The following is a 13,472-nucleotide window of genomic DNA, read 5'->3' on the forward strand; positions in this document are numbered from 1 at the left end:
ACATGTAAATGTACCTGTCACTGGTCCATTACAAAGCCATGTGGAGGCAGGGACCTTACAGCACAAGCATACATTTATTAATCAACAGGACATAACATCATTTTTTCACCCCCCCCAAATGCAAGTTCAAAGCACCAAAATAGGAGCTCAGTATCACACAGAACAGTTGTGCCACTATTCTGAGCGCACGTAAAAAATTTGCAGGTGCAAGTGTTGCATTTTGAGGAGAAATTTATTTTGAGCGACGAAAAGCTAAATTTGAGTGAACAAAATTCATTCCTGCGTGCAAAAACTGTGTTCCAGTGTTGGCTATTATCCACACACACACACACCAGCAGCCCCTCTCGCTCAGTTTTTGCATTTGCGCTCACTCGCAATGTCTTGCTCGCGCTCTCAACATTTCTGCCCGTGCGCGTTTAACTCTCAAAAATAACGCCATACTAAACAGAAGCTATCAGCTGGCTCTGCAGACTGGGCAATCATAATGATTCAAGCTGCTCTTCATATTTTTGGCCACCAGATGTCACCAAACACATGAGAAAACATAAAGAAACCAAACCGGAAATGTGTCACAACTCAAGACTGCAAAAACGACAAAAAGAACAAATTTTAGTTCTTCTTAGAAGCATGACACAAAAACATTAAATGAGAGAAACAGAGAGTCCAAAACACCGGGTCACAGACCAAGAATCATGAAAAGCTACGTTGTGCACAAGTTACTTAAACTGCCTAAAGTAAATGTACTCATTACGTAGAATGGCATTTTTCAGAATCTACATTATATTATTGAATCATTGCAGATCATTATGTCTATGGTGCTGGATAGCTTTATATATAATAATGTTTCCATAGACGAAACAGAGGTTTTTAACATAACTAGAATGATATACAAAGTACAATATTTTCATCCAAAATATGCCAGAATAGAAGCAACATAACACGTAACATAGAAATACTTAAAGTAGATTAAGCTTGTCCTTTAGTAAAAGTAATCTTAAATTGCGACACGGGCGGTTGCCCGGGCGGCATCGTGGTGGGGGGCGGCATCACGGGCATGGCAAAAGAAATAAAAATAAAAAAAGCTTTCTATTAGAGCGGACAAAAAGCACCACTTAGATTCTACAACTAATTAAAATGATCTTACACAAATGTAACAAAATGGGACTGTCTACATGCGGAATGATGAATGGAATCAAATGAATGACATACCTAAGAACACGTCTGTGTAATATCTATCACTCAACTTTGTGCAGCACTAAAAATAAAATAAAAACAGAACAAGAACCTAAAGATTAGTTTACAAGTTTATTTTTAGCAGTGACAATGACACTATTTTCTTTCACAGTTGCAATAAAAATAATCTTTGATGTTGTGTTGCACTTTTCAGCAGCCATGACCATTTTGGTAATAGAAAAGCCACGCCCACTTATGAGTTGGAGGATTTCTCATAGGACAGAGTAGAAGGAAAATACAGCGTTATGCTCCCTGCCATTCCCTAACGGCCCTGACTGTTGAATGCCACGGCATCAAAGTTTGGTATGCATGTGATCTAATTATCTATATTCCACTTTACCAAAGTGATTACAGTAACAATAATTTCCTTGGCACAGACTGAAAACAAAGACACTGGACCAGATTACACAAACACATCATGTAACATGAAATCCAGTTTTAAATGCATCTCCTTAGAAACAACTGAGGGGAAAAAAACAACAGAAAATAAACATTTATTGCACAATAACACGTGACAACATGACAAACGTATCACTTGTAACAGTCAAGATGATAATTACCTTTAGAAGTCAAGCCATAGTGGTCACTACAGTGGACAGCTATTCAAAGGCTGCTGTCTTGTATTTGTGTCAGTGTTGATGGTATACTTGCACATAAATCACTACACTGATGTGTCACTCCATACTTGCCACCCACTGGGCAGCCAGTGGCCTGACTACGTGGACATTTTACATCTAAAAAACCCTTAAAATAAAGACTCTTAAAATGCCTCAAAAACACACAGCATAGAGTCAAGTACAAACCCTAGAAAAGAGGAGACTGTCATGTTGGTGTAAAATCAATACTAAAATAGACTTCACAGGAGAGATATTAATGCTTAATCCAATCACATACTTTTATTTGTCACAAAGGCTGAAATCTAACTCAGACAAAATATCATTTACACATTACAGACATTTATTTTCCATAAAGAAACTCTCCCAGTCTGTCGTCACAAACAGCATATTATCAAACTGTCAGTCCTGGGCTGTCTCCATCTCTTTGCTACTCATACAACTTCTTTCTATATCAACAGTTTTTCTTGGACTCTAAAAAAGAAAAGAAAAAATCAGACCTGAGTAAAATATTATGTTTCATAACGCACTGCCTGCCATAAACCTCAACCATGGAAAGACACAGACTTTATTCCTAATAAGCAAGTGTTCAGGCTTAAAATAGCACAGCACTAAAAAAGCAGGAGGGCCTGTTATGTGTGGGCCTGTTGCTATATTGAGAAGATGACATACTATACATTAATCAGCCTGTCAGATGCTCCAACACTGCATGGTACTCCTGAGACGGGAGCTGACATCTAAGAAAGTTAACGGGATCATTTTATAGTCTGTAGCGAGAAGCATGAAGGAAATAGTAGAACAGACGATTTCATCAGGTTAAGTTTTGAATCAGAATCCGGTCGTCTACAACCTGATTTCCAAAAAGGATTCAATGCAACTTCCAAATGTAAAGATGTGGAAGGATTCAGCACTCTGTAAAAAACTGGAAGAGCAAATAGTTTCAGAATTACAGCATCGTGCAAAAGTCTTGAGTCATCCCTGTTTTTTTACATATTTTTCTTCCAAGGAGCAAGACGCTGGAATTTCCAAGGTCTGAATCTACCAAACGTTTCCAAAGGCGACAGAGTATTGACTAGAATCAAATTATAATTTTATCTAAAATCTACATCAGACAAACAGTATCTGACACACAGAGCCAAACTTTGTGTCATTCACATAAGCCTTTCTGATGATGTTACTATTTTTGTCATATGTGCTCAACAATTCAAAGTTCATTGAAAATATTTTCTTCATTTTGTTAAATAAGAATTTCGTGTTAAAAAAAATATTGGACATATTTTATTCTGGATTAATGTGAAATATAACTATATACCATTCAGACATTATCATTAATCTTTTGCAAAGTTAAGTTGTTTACAGGTCAGCAAGATTTTTTTCTCCATATTTTAATTAACCGCCTAAAGTAAATTAATTAACACAAATTACAGCTCCTGATTAATTCTGATGGTAAGAAACAGCAGTAAAGAGTTTTTGAGATATGTTCAAATATTGCCTCAAATTTCAATGTGCAGAAACCAAAAGGACTGAAAATTGCAGGATGGACCTTTGTTTGACCTTTGACAAAAAAGATCAGGTATTTGATATATGAAGATTAAATTTCATGTCAATCTTTATATATTTTGTGCAAATCGGAGACTGTTAGAGCAGAAGGCCTATGTTCATTTCAGGTGTAATTACTCAGTGGCTCAATTTTAGCTCAGCAATTCAGAGTGTATGGCTGGGTCTCTCCACAGCGTTATTTATTGAAGCAGTGTGTGGTCACCTGGACAGAGAACAGAAAAAAGTCAGCCAACATCCAAAGAGTTTTAAATATCCTTCGACAAACCCAAAGAACTATTTCTGATGGCTACTTTTAAAAATATTACCAAACAGCTTCTTGAAGATAGTTCAAGCTGTGTTGGTCCTACCAAATACTGACTTTAAACCTTGTTATAATTGTGCAAACTCTACTTTTGCCTTATGGACTGTATTTTCATGTATATTGCACAGCTCAATAACACCGCACCTATTTTAGACTAGAAAAGTTTCACACAGTACTGTATATTCAAAGTGAAAAATGTACAGAAACAGGAATAAAATGTACTACACGCTGTTGCAGTACTAGTAATGTTTTATTTGCATCCCCCCCTCCAAAGATCACTTTGAGCAGCTTTGCAGCCGACTTGTTCCTGGCACAGCTCTCCCCAAAGCAGTCCCAGCCCACTGCCTCTCCATTCTTCTGCAGCACAGCCGCAGACCACTCCTACCACATACCTCCGCCGCCCTGAGGCCGGGGAGCCATCTGGCCGAGCCTACCGAGCCAAACAGATAGGTGGCAGCACATGCAGCATGCGGACGCAGCACTTGGTCCATGAGAAGCTAGAAATTGACTGGGGCTCCAAACAAGCCGAACAGAAGTGTGACAAATTGGTACAAACCGTACTGAGTGGAGAACGACGTATTTTTCCTTAAACTCTGGACAAAAAGAATCTGCCACTATCCCTTGGTTCAATGAGCAGTGCCTAACCGGTCCAGATGCTTGTCGACCCAGGCCCTGGGATAAGTGACACCTCATTCACCTTACGATAGTCAGCACAGAACCACATAGACCCATCTTTGTTTTCCACACGAACTATGGGGCTACACAAGGCGCTGTAAGACTCTTCTAGTGGAGATATCATCTGAATTTCAGGAGCGGGACTACTCCTCCTTCACACCCCCTCTGGCCTCAGGCCATAAAAGCCCCCCTTCTCCAATACCCGCTGTTCTCATTTTCATGCCCCCCCCTTTTTTCTTTCCTCTCTTCTCCTGTCCTCTCCTCTCTTCCTTTCCTCCCTTTATTTCTCGTTAGTACAGGGGGTTCTGCACGGCCTGAGAGCCATCGCCAGTCCCCTTCAAGGCCTTCCCCAAACCGCAGCACTAATCACACTCCCTCATCCCTCATTGCTCATCGTTACCAAGGGAGTGGACCCTGCTAGTGAAATACTCCCACATCGTTAGCGCCTCAGCCAATTCTTTCTGAACAATTTGTCCTTCAGGTAACCTGTAGGGCTGTGAGTGCACTGTCACACCAGGACACATTTCAAACTGGAGCTCTATCAGAGAGGTACGGCTGGGCATGGGGAGAACATCTGCAAAATGCTGTTGCAACGCAGCAACATTCACTCGCTCAGCCTGAGTGTGATCATAATGGAGGGAAGGAGGAACTGGGCACCTCTGGCCAAACTCATCTCTCTCCCTCATCAGAGAAGTGGGTTTGGCCTCTCTCCATGTTTTGAGAAGGTTAACCCTCTCGAGGCAGGCGTTGCCGATTTGCAACAGTTAAAAACTAACAACCTGATTACCCCACATACATATTTTATGAGTTTTTTTTACTCAGAAGTACCACTGCAGGACTTGGTTGTGCATTAGCAACAAAAAGTTTAATTTGAGCCTGAGAGGGTTAAGGTGATATACCTGTGTGGCTCCTCTCCTGTCTGACCGCACCACTGCATAGTCAACACCTGTTACCCATTTACTGTGAATGGTAAATGGTAAATGGCCTGTATTTATATAGCGCTTTACTAGTCCCTAAGGACCCCAAAGCGCTTTACATATCCAGTCATCCACCCATTCACACACACATCCACACACTGGTGATGGCAAGCTACATTGTAGCCACAGCCACCCTGGGGCGCACTGACAGAGGCGAGGCTGCCGGACACTGGCGCCACCGGGCCCTCTGACCACCACCAGTAGGCAACGGGTGAAGTGTCTTGCCCAAGGACACAACGATGAGACTGTCCAAGCCGGGGCTCGAACCGGCAACCTTCCGATTACAAGGCGAACACCCAACTCTTGAGCCACGATCGCCCCTGTGTGACCATGAAGGCTCCTTGCAACCTGCTGAGCAACTTTGAGATGAAAGAAGGGAGTAATGCAAGCACTTTGTCTCCCTCTAGCCGCTCTGCCATACAGGCACTCCTGAAGTTCCTGAGCCTGGAGACAATTTTCTCGTGATAACTTTCCCAGTGCGTGTCTTTGCTCTCAGGTCCAGAACATACTGAATGTCCTTCTTAGCTGGGCTTGGACCTTCCTCCCAGTTTTCCTTAATCAAGCTTCTTGCCGAACAGCAGCTCAAAGAAAGAAAATCCCATGGAGGCCTGGGGCACCTCCCGCACTGCAAGCAACAAAGGTTCTAACCCGTGATCCTGATTGCTTTCATCCCCGTGAATAAACCTATGAATCATGGGCTTCAAAGTCTTATTCCGTCGCTCCACCAGCCAGTCCAGGATTCTGGGAGAAAATCCAGAATTTTAATAAGACTTTAAATTTTCCAAGATGGTTATGTTTGTTTGTCATGTTTGCATGTGTATGTATGTGTGTACCGTTCTGTCTGAAAATACAATAGCTAAAAAAGTGTTGAGCACATTTTGATAAAACGTTGTAGGGTCTAGAGTGGGGTCATGTTAAAGTTTGGGCTACATCCATCCAGGTCTTCAAGGTCAACTTAATGATTTATTGGTTGAAAATTGACAAAAAACCTCAGAACTTAGAAAGCACAATGTGAAAGAGTGCATTGTCAAAAACTACCATATTTCGAATATAAGGTAATATTATTAAGGTAATATTATGTCATATTTGACCTGTGACCTCTCCTTCAAGGTCAACAGAGTAATAGCCATCAAGTGAACCACACATTTAAACTCATTATACAATAAAATGAATGGTGCATGTTTCATATCCACATAAATACAAAATAATTATACTCAAAGTTCTGTCATTTATATTAAAATAGATTTTAACAAGGCAAACAAAAGCCTGCACTTTGCACTTCTTTTTACTGCACTATAAACTAAGGTTTAAAAAGAACAAAGAAAACAAATGGATACATACAAAATAAAATAATATTCCTTTAAAAGTAAATATCGTCCAAAGAGTGAGCTGCTTCGGTGGAGGTTCGAGTGCAATTTCAGCCCACTGGAAGACAGATTCATTTGTCAACTAAAATATTAACATTCAACATATACAGACTGGTATTCAGCCATCATAATGATCAAAACTATAAGTGCAATAAACCAGTTTTAAATGAAATAATGTGGACTGTGAATGAAAATATCGTCTATGGTTAAGTTTTAATAAAGTAAAAAAGCAGGCACTGAGACAGAATCAGATAAAAATGGATGTGAACAGATCACTAAACAGACCAATAGAAATAGAGCTGCTCTCCTAGGAGCTGGCACAGGGAAGCAGCTTGGTGCTTCACATTCCTGTCCAGCCATTCTTACCCACTACCATGTCACTCTGTAAAACGGTAAGGCAGCTGTTGGCTTCCATCAACTCAAAGTGCATCTCTGAACTTATCCAGCCCAACACCTGCCCATCCTCTCACACACAAACTGCTGAAGCACACACATATGTGATCAAATCTGTGCACAAGCTAGATCACAACAGTCTTATGAGAACTTACATGTGAGAGAAAAGGTGAGTTGTTCTTGCTGAACTGAAGCATCAGTGCAAAGTTATCTTCTAGACAATGTATGCTTGGTGCAAAGTAAATGACGGCTAACTAACTGAACAGAAGAACAACATAACGACTGAATGTCCGTGCTATTGTTCACTGATCATATACAAAACAAATTCTTTACATCTCAGCTGGATAAGGCACAAACTTTTTATTGCAGCATTTCAAAACGTGAAAATTTACTCAGCAGTCAGACTGACTGCTAAACAGGCACATACTCCAGGTTTTTATGGGCAGTCTAGATGCTAGGCCTGACACTCAAATCCACTCTGCTCCCATTGGCTCATCTCGCTGAGGGTAAAGGCCTGGTTTCCAACTGGCTACTCCCAGCTTCAGCTTTCACTGCACTCTGAAGTCACACGTCATCAACAGTCCAATCAGGCTGGACTTGGGCACCAAAGACTTTCACACAGTCCAGGGGTGGTGATGGTTTCATCTTTCTCCCTTGCCACCCCCCTCATTCCTCCATGTGTTTTTATCCTCTCCTCCACCCGGCTATTTTCAGGCCTCCGTTTTGTCTGTGTCTGCTGTTCTGTCTGCTGTCGTTTTTTTAAAAAGGCCCCTCTGACTAGTCTGGATGGATCCACTGCAAGGTCACAAAAGTAGCTGTTAGAGTAAAGTCATTCAGGAGTCCGGTCACTGCTGCAGAGAACAAGTTATCAAGTTTTATATGCAATGGATGTGAACAGATCAACAAACACACTCACTCTCCAAGGACCATAAAGAGTGTAAAGTCACTCCTTTTTAAAAATTACATTTACCTTAAAAACACACACACACACACACACACACACACACACACACACGTAAATACAGTATATTAGGTTAAAAACAGAAAAAAATTCTAACAAGCTTAAAGTGACTTTTACTCAATACAGACTGAACTCTCTGAAGCACCTTTTGTTCCAGTCTCTGTCAGTGGGATTCACAGTTTTATAATGTTGAGGTCCAGACTGTGGGGAGGCTGGATGATGTCACAGTACTTCTCTTTGCTCATAATTCCATTAATACTGACGAGATCAATGACATCAGTGACTTCAGCCCCAAACTGTGGCAGAGCATCCACGGTGTTTTACAGATGGCTGTCAACACCCACCCCGGGGCCTTTATCTTACCCCCTCCTACAGATTGATGATACTTTGAACCAACAATTTAAAATGTTTCATTCTGAATCGAATTTTTAGTTTTATAAATGTGAAACTGTTTTATATTTGGCATTTTACCAAATTTTTTCATAAATTCAACTAAAAAATTAGAAGCAAATCATGTTTTTTCCCCTCCAACATGCTGCTGGTAGCAAAGATACATTTTAAAACTGGTTCTTTGCTAAACTGTCTTATGTGTAGACACAGCACTGGTTTATACATATGTGCCTTCCTGGGTATCTCTGGACCACTTCCAGTACAACTGCTATTTTAGATGGCTCAGAGTTCCACTGAGACCACTTTTATGTGATCTCAAATTTGTGGAAGAAGCAAATCTTCTAATAAACTGAGCATTATCACAGGAGATTCATTCACTGCAAACAAGCTCTTGCATGCTGTTGTGTGCACATCCATGGGACCAACACAGCCTTTGCTGCCCCATCGTACTCCATTCATGTTCATCCCCATCCCCAAACAAAGTTCAAGTTAAAGTGTTGTCATCATTGTGACACACTGAATAATATACTGTTCACATCACAGTTTCATAAGCAGACAGAAAGTGGAGTGCTCTTAAAATAGCAGCAGAACTTGATGGTTAAGGTAAATCCATCATACAATAGACTCAAATGTACTTATTTTGCTTCCTGGAGCATCGACCTGCTACCAGCAAAGCTTTGTGATGTTTGTAGTTTTTATGTCTGTCCGGCTGGCGAGACAGAAGACTTCCTTCAACTGAATGCTATAATGTGTACTTGAATTAAGGTTTCCAATTTAAGCCACAAAAGAAAAGAAACCTGTGTATAAATCAGAGGGATCCCATGTCTGCTTTACAGAATGATTCTCACAACTTTCATGTGAACAATTAATTATTTCTACCAACACCTATTAGTTTATTAAAAGCACATAACAAAGCAACACCTGGTAAAGTCTCCTTTCTTTATGAACCATTTGAAAACTACAGTTTGTTTACAAACAGTTCATGAAATTAATAATATCCAAAGCTGCCCTCACAATTCTGAATACTCTAGCTGATACTAATATAGTTTGCTCTTGTGTGTCAGAAATACAGGACTGTCAGGACGTTTTACCTCACATCTTAAATTTCTCCTTAGCTTAAACCCCAAAAGGTTGATTATGTTCATCTGGATGTAGCGGAATCACATAATTACGCTACATCCAGATGGATTTACTTACCTGGATGAGTGATCGAGACCTTCTTGGCCTAAAGTTTATAGGTCATGATTGTGGGCCAAGAAGCAAGCAAAGCAGCGTAAACAGGACTGTGTCTGAACATGACAACAGCTTTGGTCATCTGTAACTGTTAGACCAACTCTAGAACTCATTGTTTTAAAGGAACGCCACCCAGTGGGACAGTGTTCTGTTTTATGTTCTGTAAAAACGGGAGAAAAGGGCTACATCACCGTTAGTAGCTGTTTATCGTCCTTTTGTAGGACAATAGTAGTAGTAACAATTTTTAAAAAAAAGACCAGTGTTGCCCTTAAAACAACCAACTAAGCTTCACTTTCCCTCAGTCTACTTAGGCACTCAGTTCCAGTTATTCACTTGGCTTTCCACAGCATCACAGTAACACTTGATGTGCAATACACTGAAACCTGAAAAAATACAATGATTGGAAAAAATTACTGAATTATTAATTTCTCTCTTCCTCGTAGTCCTTTCACCAGAGGATGAGGCAAGGATGGAGTCTCCATGGATACTCCATCGTGTCCTGTGCATCCGTCAGTGTCAAACATATATTCAAACCAGGCCCAGGGGTCAGTTTTGCTAATTGGAGCACAAACGTTCCAGGCTAACTGAAAACAGAAGAATTACCACAGCAGAACTGTAGAACCGTACCATTGTGAAGGTGCAATGCAGGGATAGAACAAAAATGTGTTAACAGTCATGTCAGTGGAGTGAATACAGTTTTGAATGTAATCAGCAGCCATGTTTGACTCGGACTGATGAGCCTTTAATCCAAAAATGTGTAAAATGCAATGCAATAATTTGCAAATGTTATAAAGCCATATTTTATTCACAACAGAAAATATCATGTTTACACCAACAAATTAAAAATGTGCAAGAACGTCAGACGTCATATAGCTGGAACCACATATTAAACACTTTTAGCATTGATGATGGCGTTGCCAATTCCATAAGCACTAATGCATCCCATAGCATCAGATATGCAGACTTTTGAACTGAGCACAGGTAACAAAGCAAGATGGTCCTTCTTTAGATCGTTCGTGGAAAACATGTCTGGACTAAAGAGGGACTCGTGTTCCAAAAACAAGGACCACAGTAACTCAAAGCCCCCCCACCACACTCGGATCTAATTCTGGGAACAGTTTAAAGATGTGCACCTGATGACCTGAGAGGTCTGACACTGTAGTGGAGAGGGGACAAAGCAGGGAAAAGCATTGGGACCTGTATAAAGCAATAGAAGGATTTTAAAGATAACTCCTTTTTGATTACTTGTAAAATGATAATAATTAGTATGTATTAGTAAAATGTTCCTCTTTTTAGTACCACTTACAGTTTCCAGTCTTTTATTGCCACCGTCTTAACTTCTTTATAAAGTAATATTTTCTTAAAGGGGTACATTGTCTTATTGTAAACATTTGCTACTCTTTCTGTTTTCTGTTGTGAATAAATTATAGCTTTGCAGATCACTGCACTTCTGTTTTTATATACAGTTTGTATTGAGGTTGTATTCTAAATGACCGATCTTTCCTGAGTGCACGATAAACACAACAGCAAACCAGTTTCAGTTGTGAAATACTCATACAGCTGCAAATTCTTACCCGAGCCCATATTTGGTCAGGTGAGGAAATGGACAAAAATGATTGCTAGACCTACATTCAACAGCATCACAAGAACCACCAAGATAGAGTTAGGGCCCTGTGGAGACACACAAGAAAGCTCTTTAAGTTATTTCATTTATTTTGCAACATTATGATTACTGACGCTATCAAAATCAACAAGACAAGCAGTGGGCCCCACTGACAGCATGCAGTATGTAGTGGAAACTAGTAAAGATATCCTCTTGAATTCAGTTCAGTCAGATCAGAATACTTTATTAATCCCTCAGGAAATTGTGTGGATTACAGTTGCCCAAAGACAGTAACAGTAACAGACTAAACTATTTAAATAATACAATATGTTACAGAGTTTACCAATTTAAGAGCTGGCACAAATCGCTCAACTATAAGTATGAAGAGTATCACAGAGGTGAAATATATATGATTGACATTTAATTCTAACCTGTGACCTTTTTACTGTAGAGCGTGTGCAACAGTGTGGAACTATTGCAGTGTTTACAGCGTATTAGATGGAGGAGTTGTACAGGGCGATGGCCACAGAAAATAGTAGTTGTCCAAGACAGCTGTCTAGTTCAGAGTTCCCACTTTCTTCTTCTGCAGAAGGTCTTTGGTAACATTTGTTTGTCATCTTCTTATAATCCTTTTGTTGCTTCACCTTTTGCTCTTGTAGAGACTCATATCACCCTGTGTGTGTGTGTGTGTGTGTGTGTGTCGTTCTTTTCTTTTTTGCTCGTTTGCATACAACCTTTATTATACCATTTATGAATTTTGTTAATAAATCTGAACTGCAAATTTTTATTTAAATTTTGCAAGACAAATACTTGTCAAACAGGCCACCACCTACTGAAGCCTACAGAACCACATCATCTGCAAAAAGCAGAGGTGAGATTCTGAAGCTACCAAACTGGAAGCCTTCAGGCACGAGGCTATGCCTAAAATTTCTGTTCATAAAAATAATGAGCAGGATTGGTGACTGAGTCCAACACCTACTGTGAATAAGTCCAACACTGACTGCTGGCAGTGTACAACTGTAGCTCTTGCAACAGTCCTCAATCTGAGATTTGATTAATGGATAAAGTTTCCTTTCCAGTACCCTGGTACAGTCTATCTTCCCAGCGAAGCTGAGTAGTGTGATCCCCCTATAACCTTCCAGAAACTCTTCTTAAAGATGGGAATCACCACTCCAGTCTACCAATCCAGAAGCACCTTGCCACAACCGTGTTTACGGAAGCGGTTGTGGGATTCATCGGGAAACTAGCAGATGATACCGTGGAGACAAAGACTATCACAACGTTTCCCAACCAGAAGCCGTGGGTGGATAAAACCATCCGCGACGCACTGAGATCCCGCACCGCTGCCTACAACACGGGACTCACGACGGGGGACATGGACCCGTACAAAGCCGCGTCATATAACGTGCGGAGGGCGGTGAAAGAGGCGAAGCAGCGCTACGGGAGGAAACTAGAGTCACAACTCCAACAGAGTGACTCTAGGAGCCTGTGGTGGGGACTAAGGACAATAACGGACTATAAAGCACCAACAACCGGTATGACGAACGCGGCCGTGACTCTGGCAGACGAGCTGAACACTTTCTATGCTTGCTTCGAGGCTGCAGCTAAGGACTCCAACGATGCTAGTGTTAGCGGCGCTAACGGCTGCAGACAGGAAGATACTGCCAGCACCGGAAACGTGCTCGTCATCTCCGAGCATGAAGTAAGGAGAGCCTTCAAGAGAGTGAACACCAGGAAAGCAGCAGGACCAGACGGCATCCCAGGTCGTATCCTAAGAGACTGCGCATACCAGCTAGCTCCTGTGTTCACTGAGATATTCAACATCTCTTTATCTCAGTCGGTGATCCCCACATGCTTCAAAGAGTCCATCATTGTTCCTGTCCCGAAGAAACCCCACCCTGCTTCTCTCAATGACTATCGCCCTGTAGCCCTCACCTCAGTAGTGATGAAGTGCTTTGAACGCCTGGTCAGAGACTTCATCATTTCTTCACTACCAGACACACTGGACCCACTACAGTTCGCTTACCGTCCAAATCGTTCCACAGACGATGCCATCTCTCATCTCCTCCACACATCACTCACTCACTTGGACACTAGAAGGGGGAATTATGTTAAAATGCTCTTCATAGACTACAGCTCTGCATTTAACACCATAATTCCCTCCA

The 13,472-nt window shown here is 41.0% G+C and overlaps 1 protein-coding gene across 2 annotated transcripts in view; it reads right to left on the minus strand.

Moving 5' to 3' along the window:
- Nucleotides 1–1,286: 1,286 nt before the first annotated feature.
- LOC309694177 (junctophilin-1-like) overlaps nucleotides 1,287–13,472 on the minus strand; it is a 52,283-nt gene continuing 40,097 nt past the window's right edge. Inside the window, exons 6-7 of one of the 2 annotated variants that reach the window (XM_082514023.1) lie at nucleotides 11,279–11,375; nucleotides 1,287–7,915 (exon numbers count right to left, since the gene is read on the minus strand). In XM_082514023.1, the coding sequence (XP_082370149.1) occupies nucleotides 11,295–11,375 (81 nt within the window). In that variant the 3' untranslated portion in view covers nucleotides 1,287–7,915; nucleotides 11,279–11,294. Of the gene's footprint in view, nucleotides 11,376–13,472 lie in introns of both variants that reach the window. The other variant, XM_082514022.1, reaches the window with a different exon arrangement.

The sequence above is a fragment of the Aulonocara stuartgranti genome, assembly GCF_965226115.1.
Source record: "Aulonocara stuartgranti genome assembly, chromosome: 18".
Lineage (NCBI taxonomy): Eukaryota > Metazoa > Chordata > Actinopteri > Cichliformes > Cichlidae > Aulonocara > Aulonocara stuartgranti.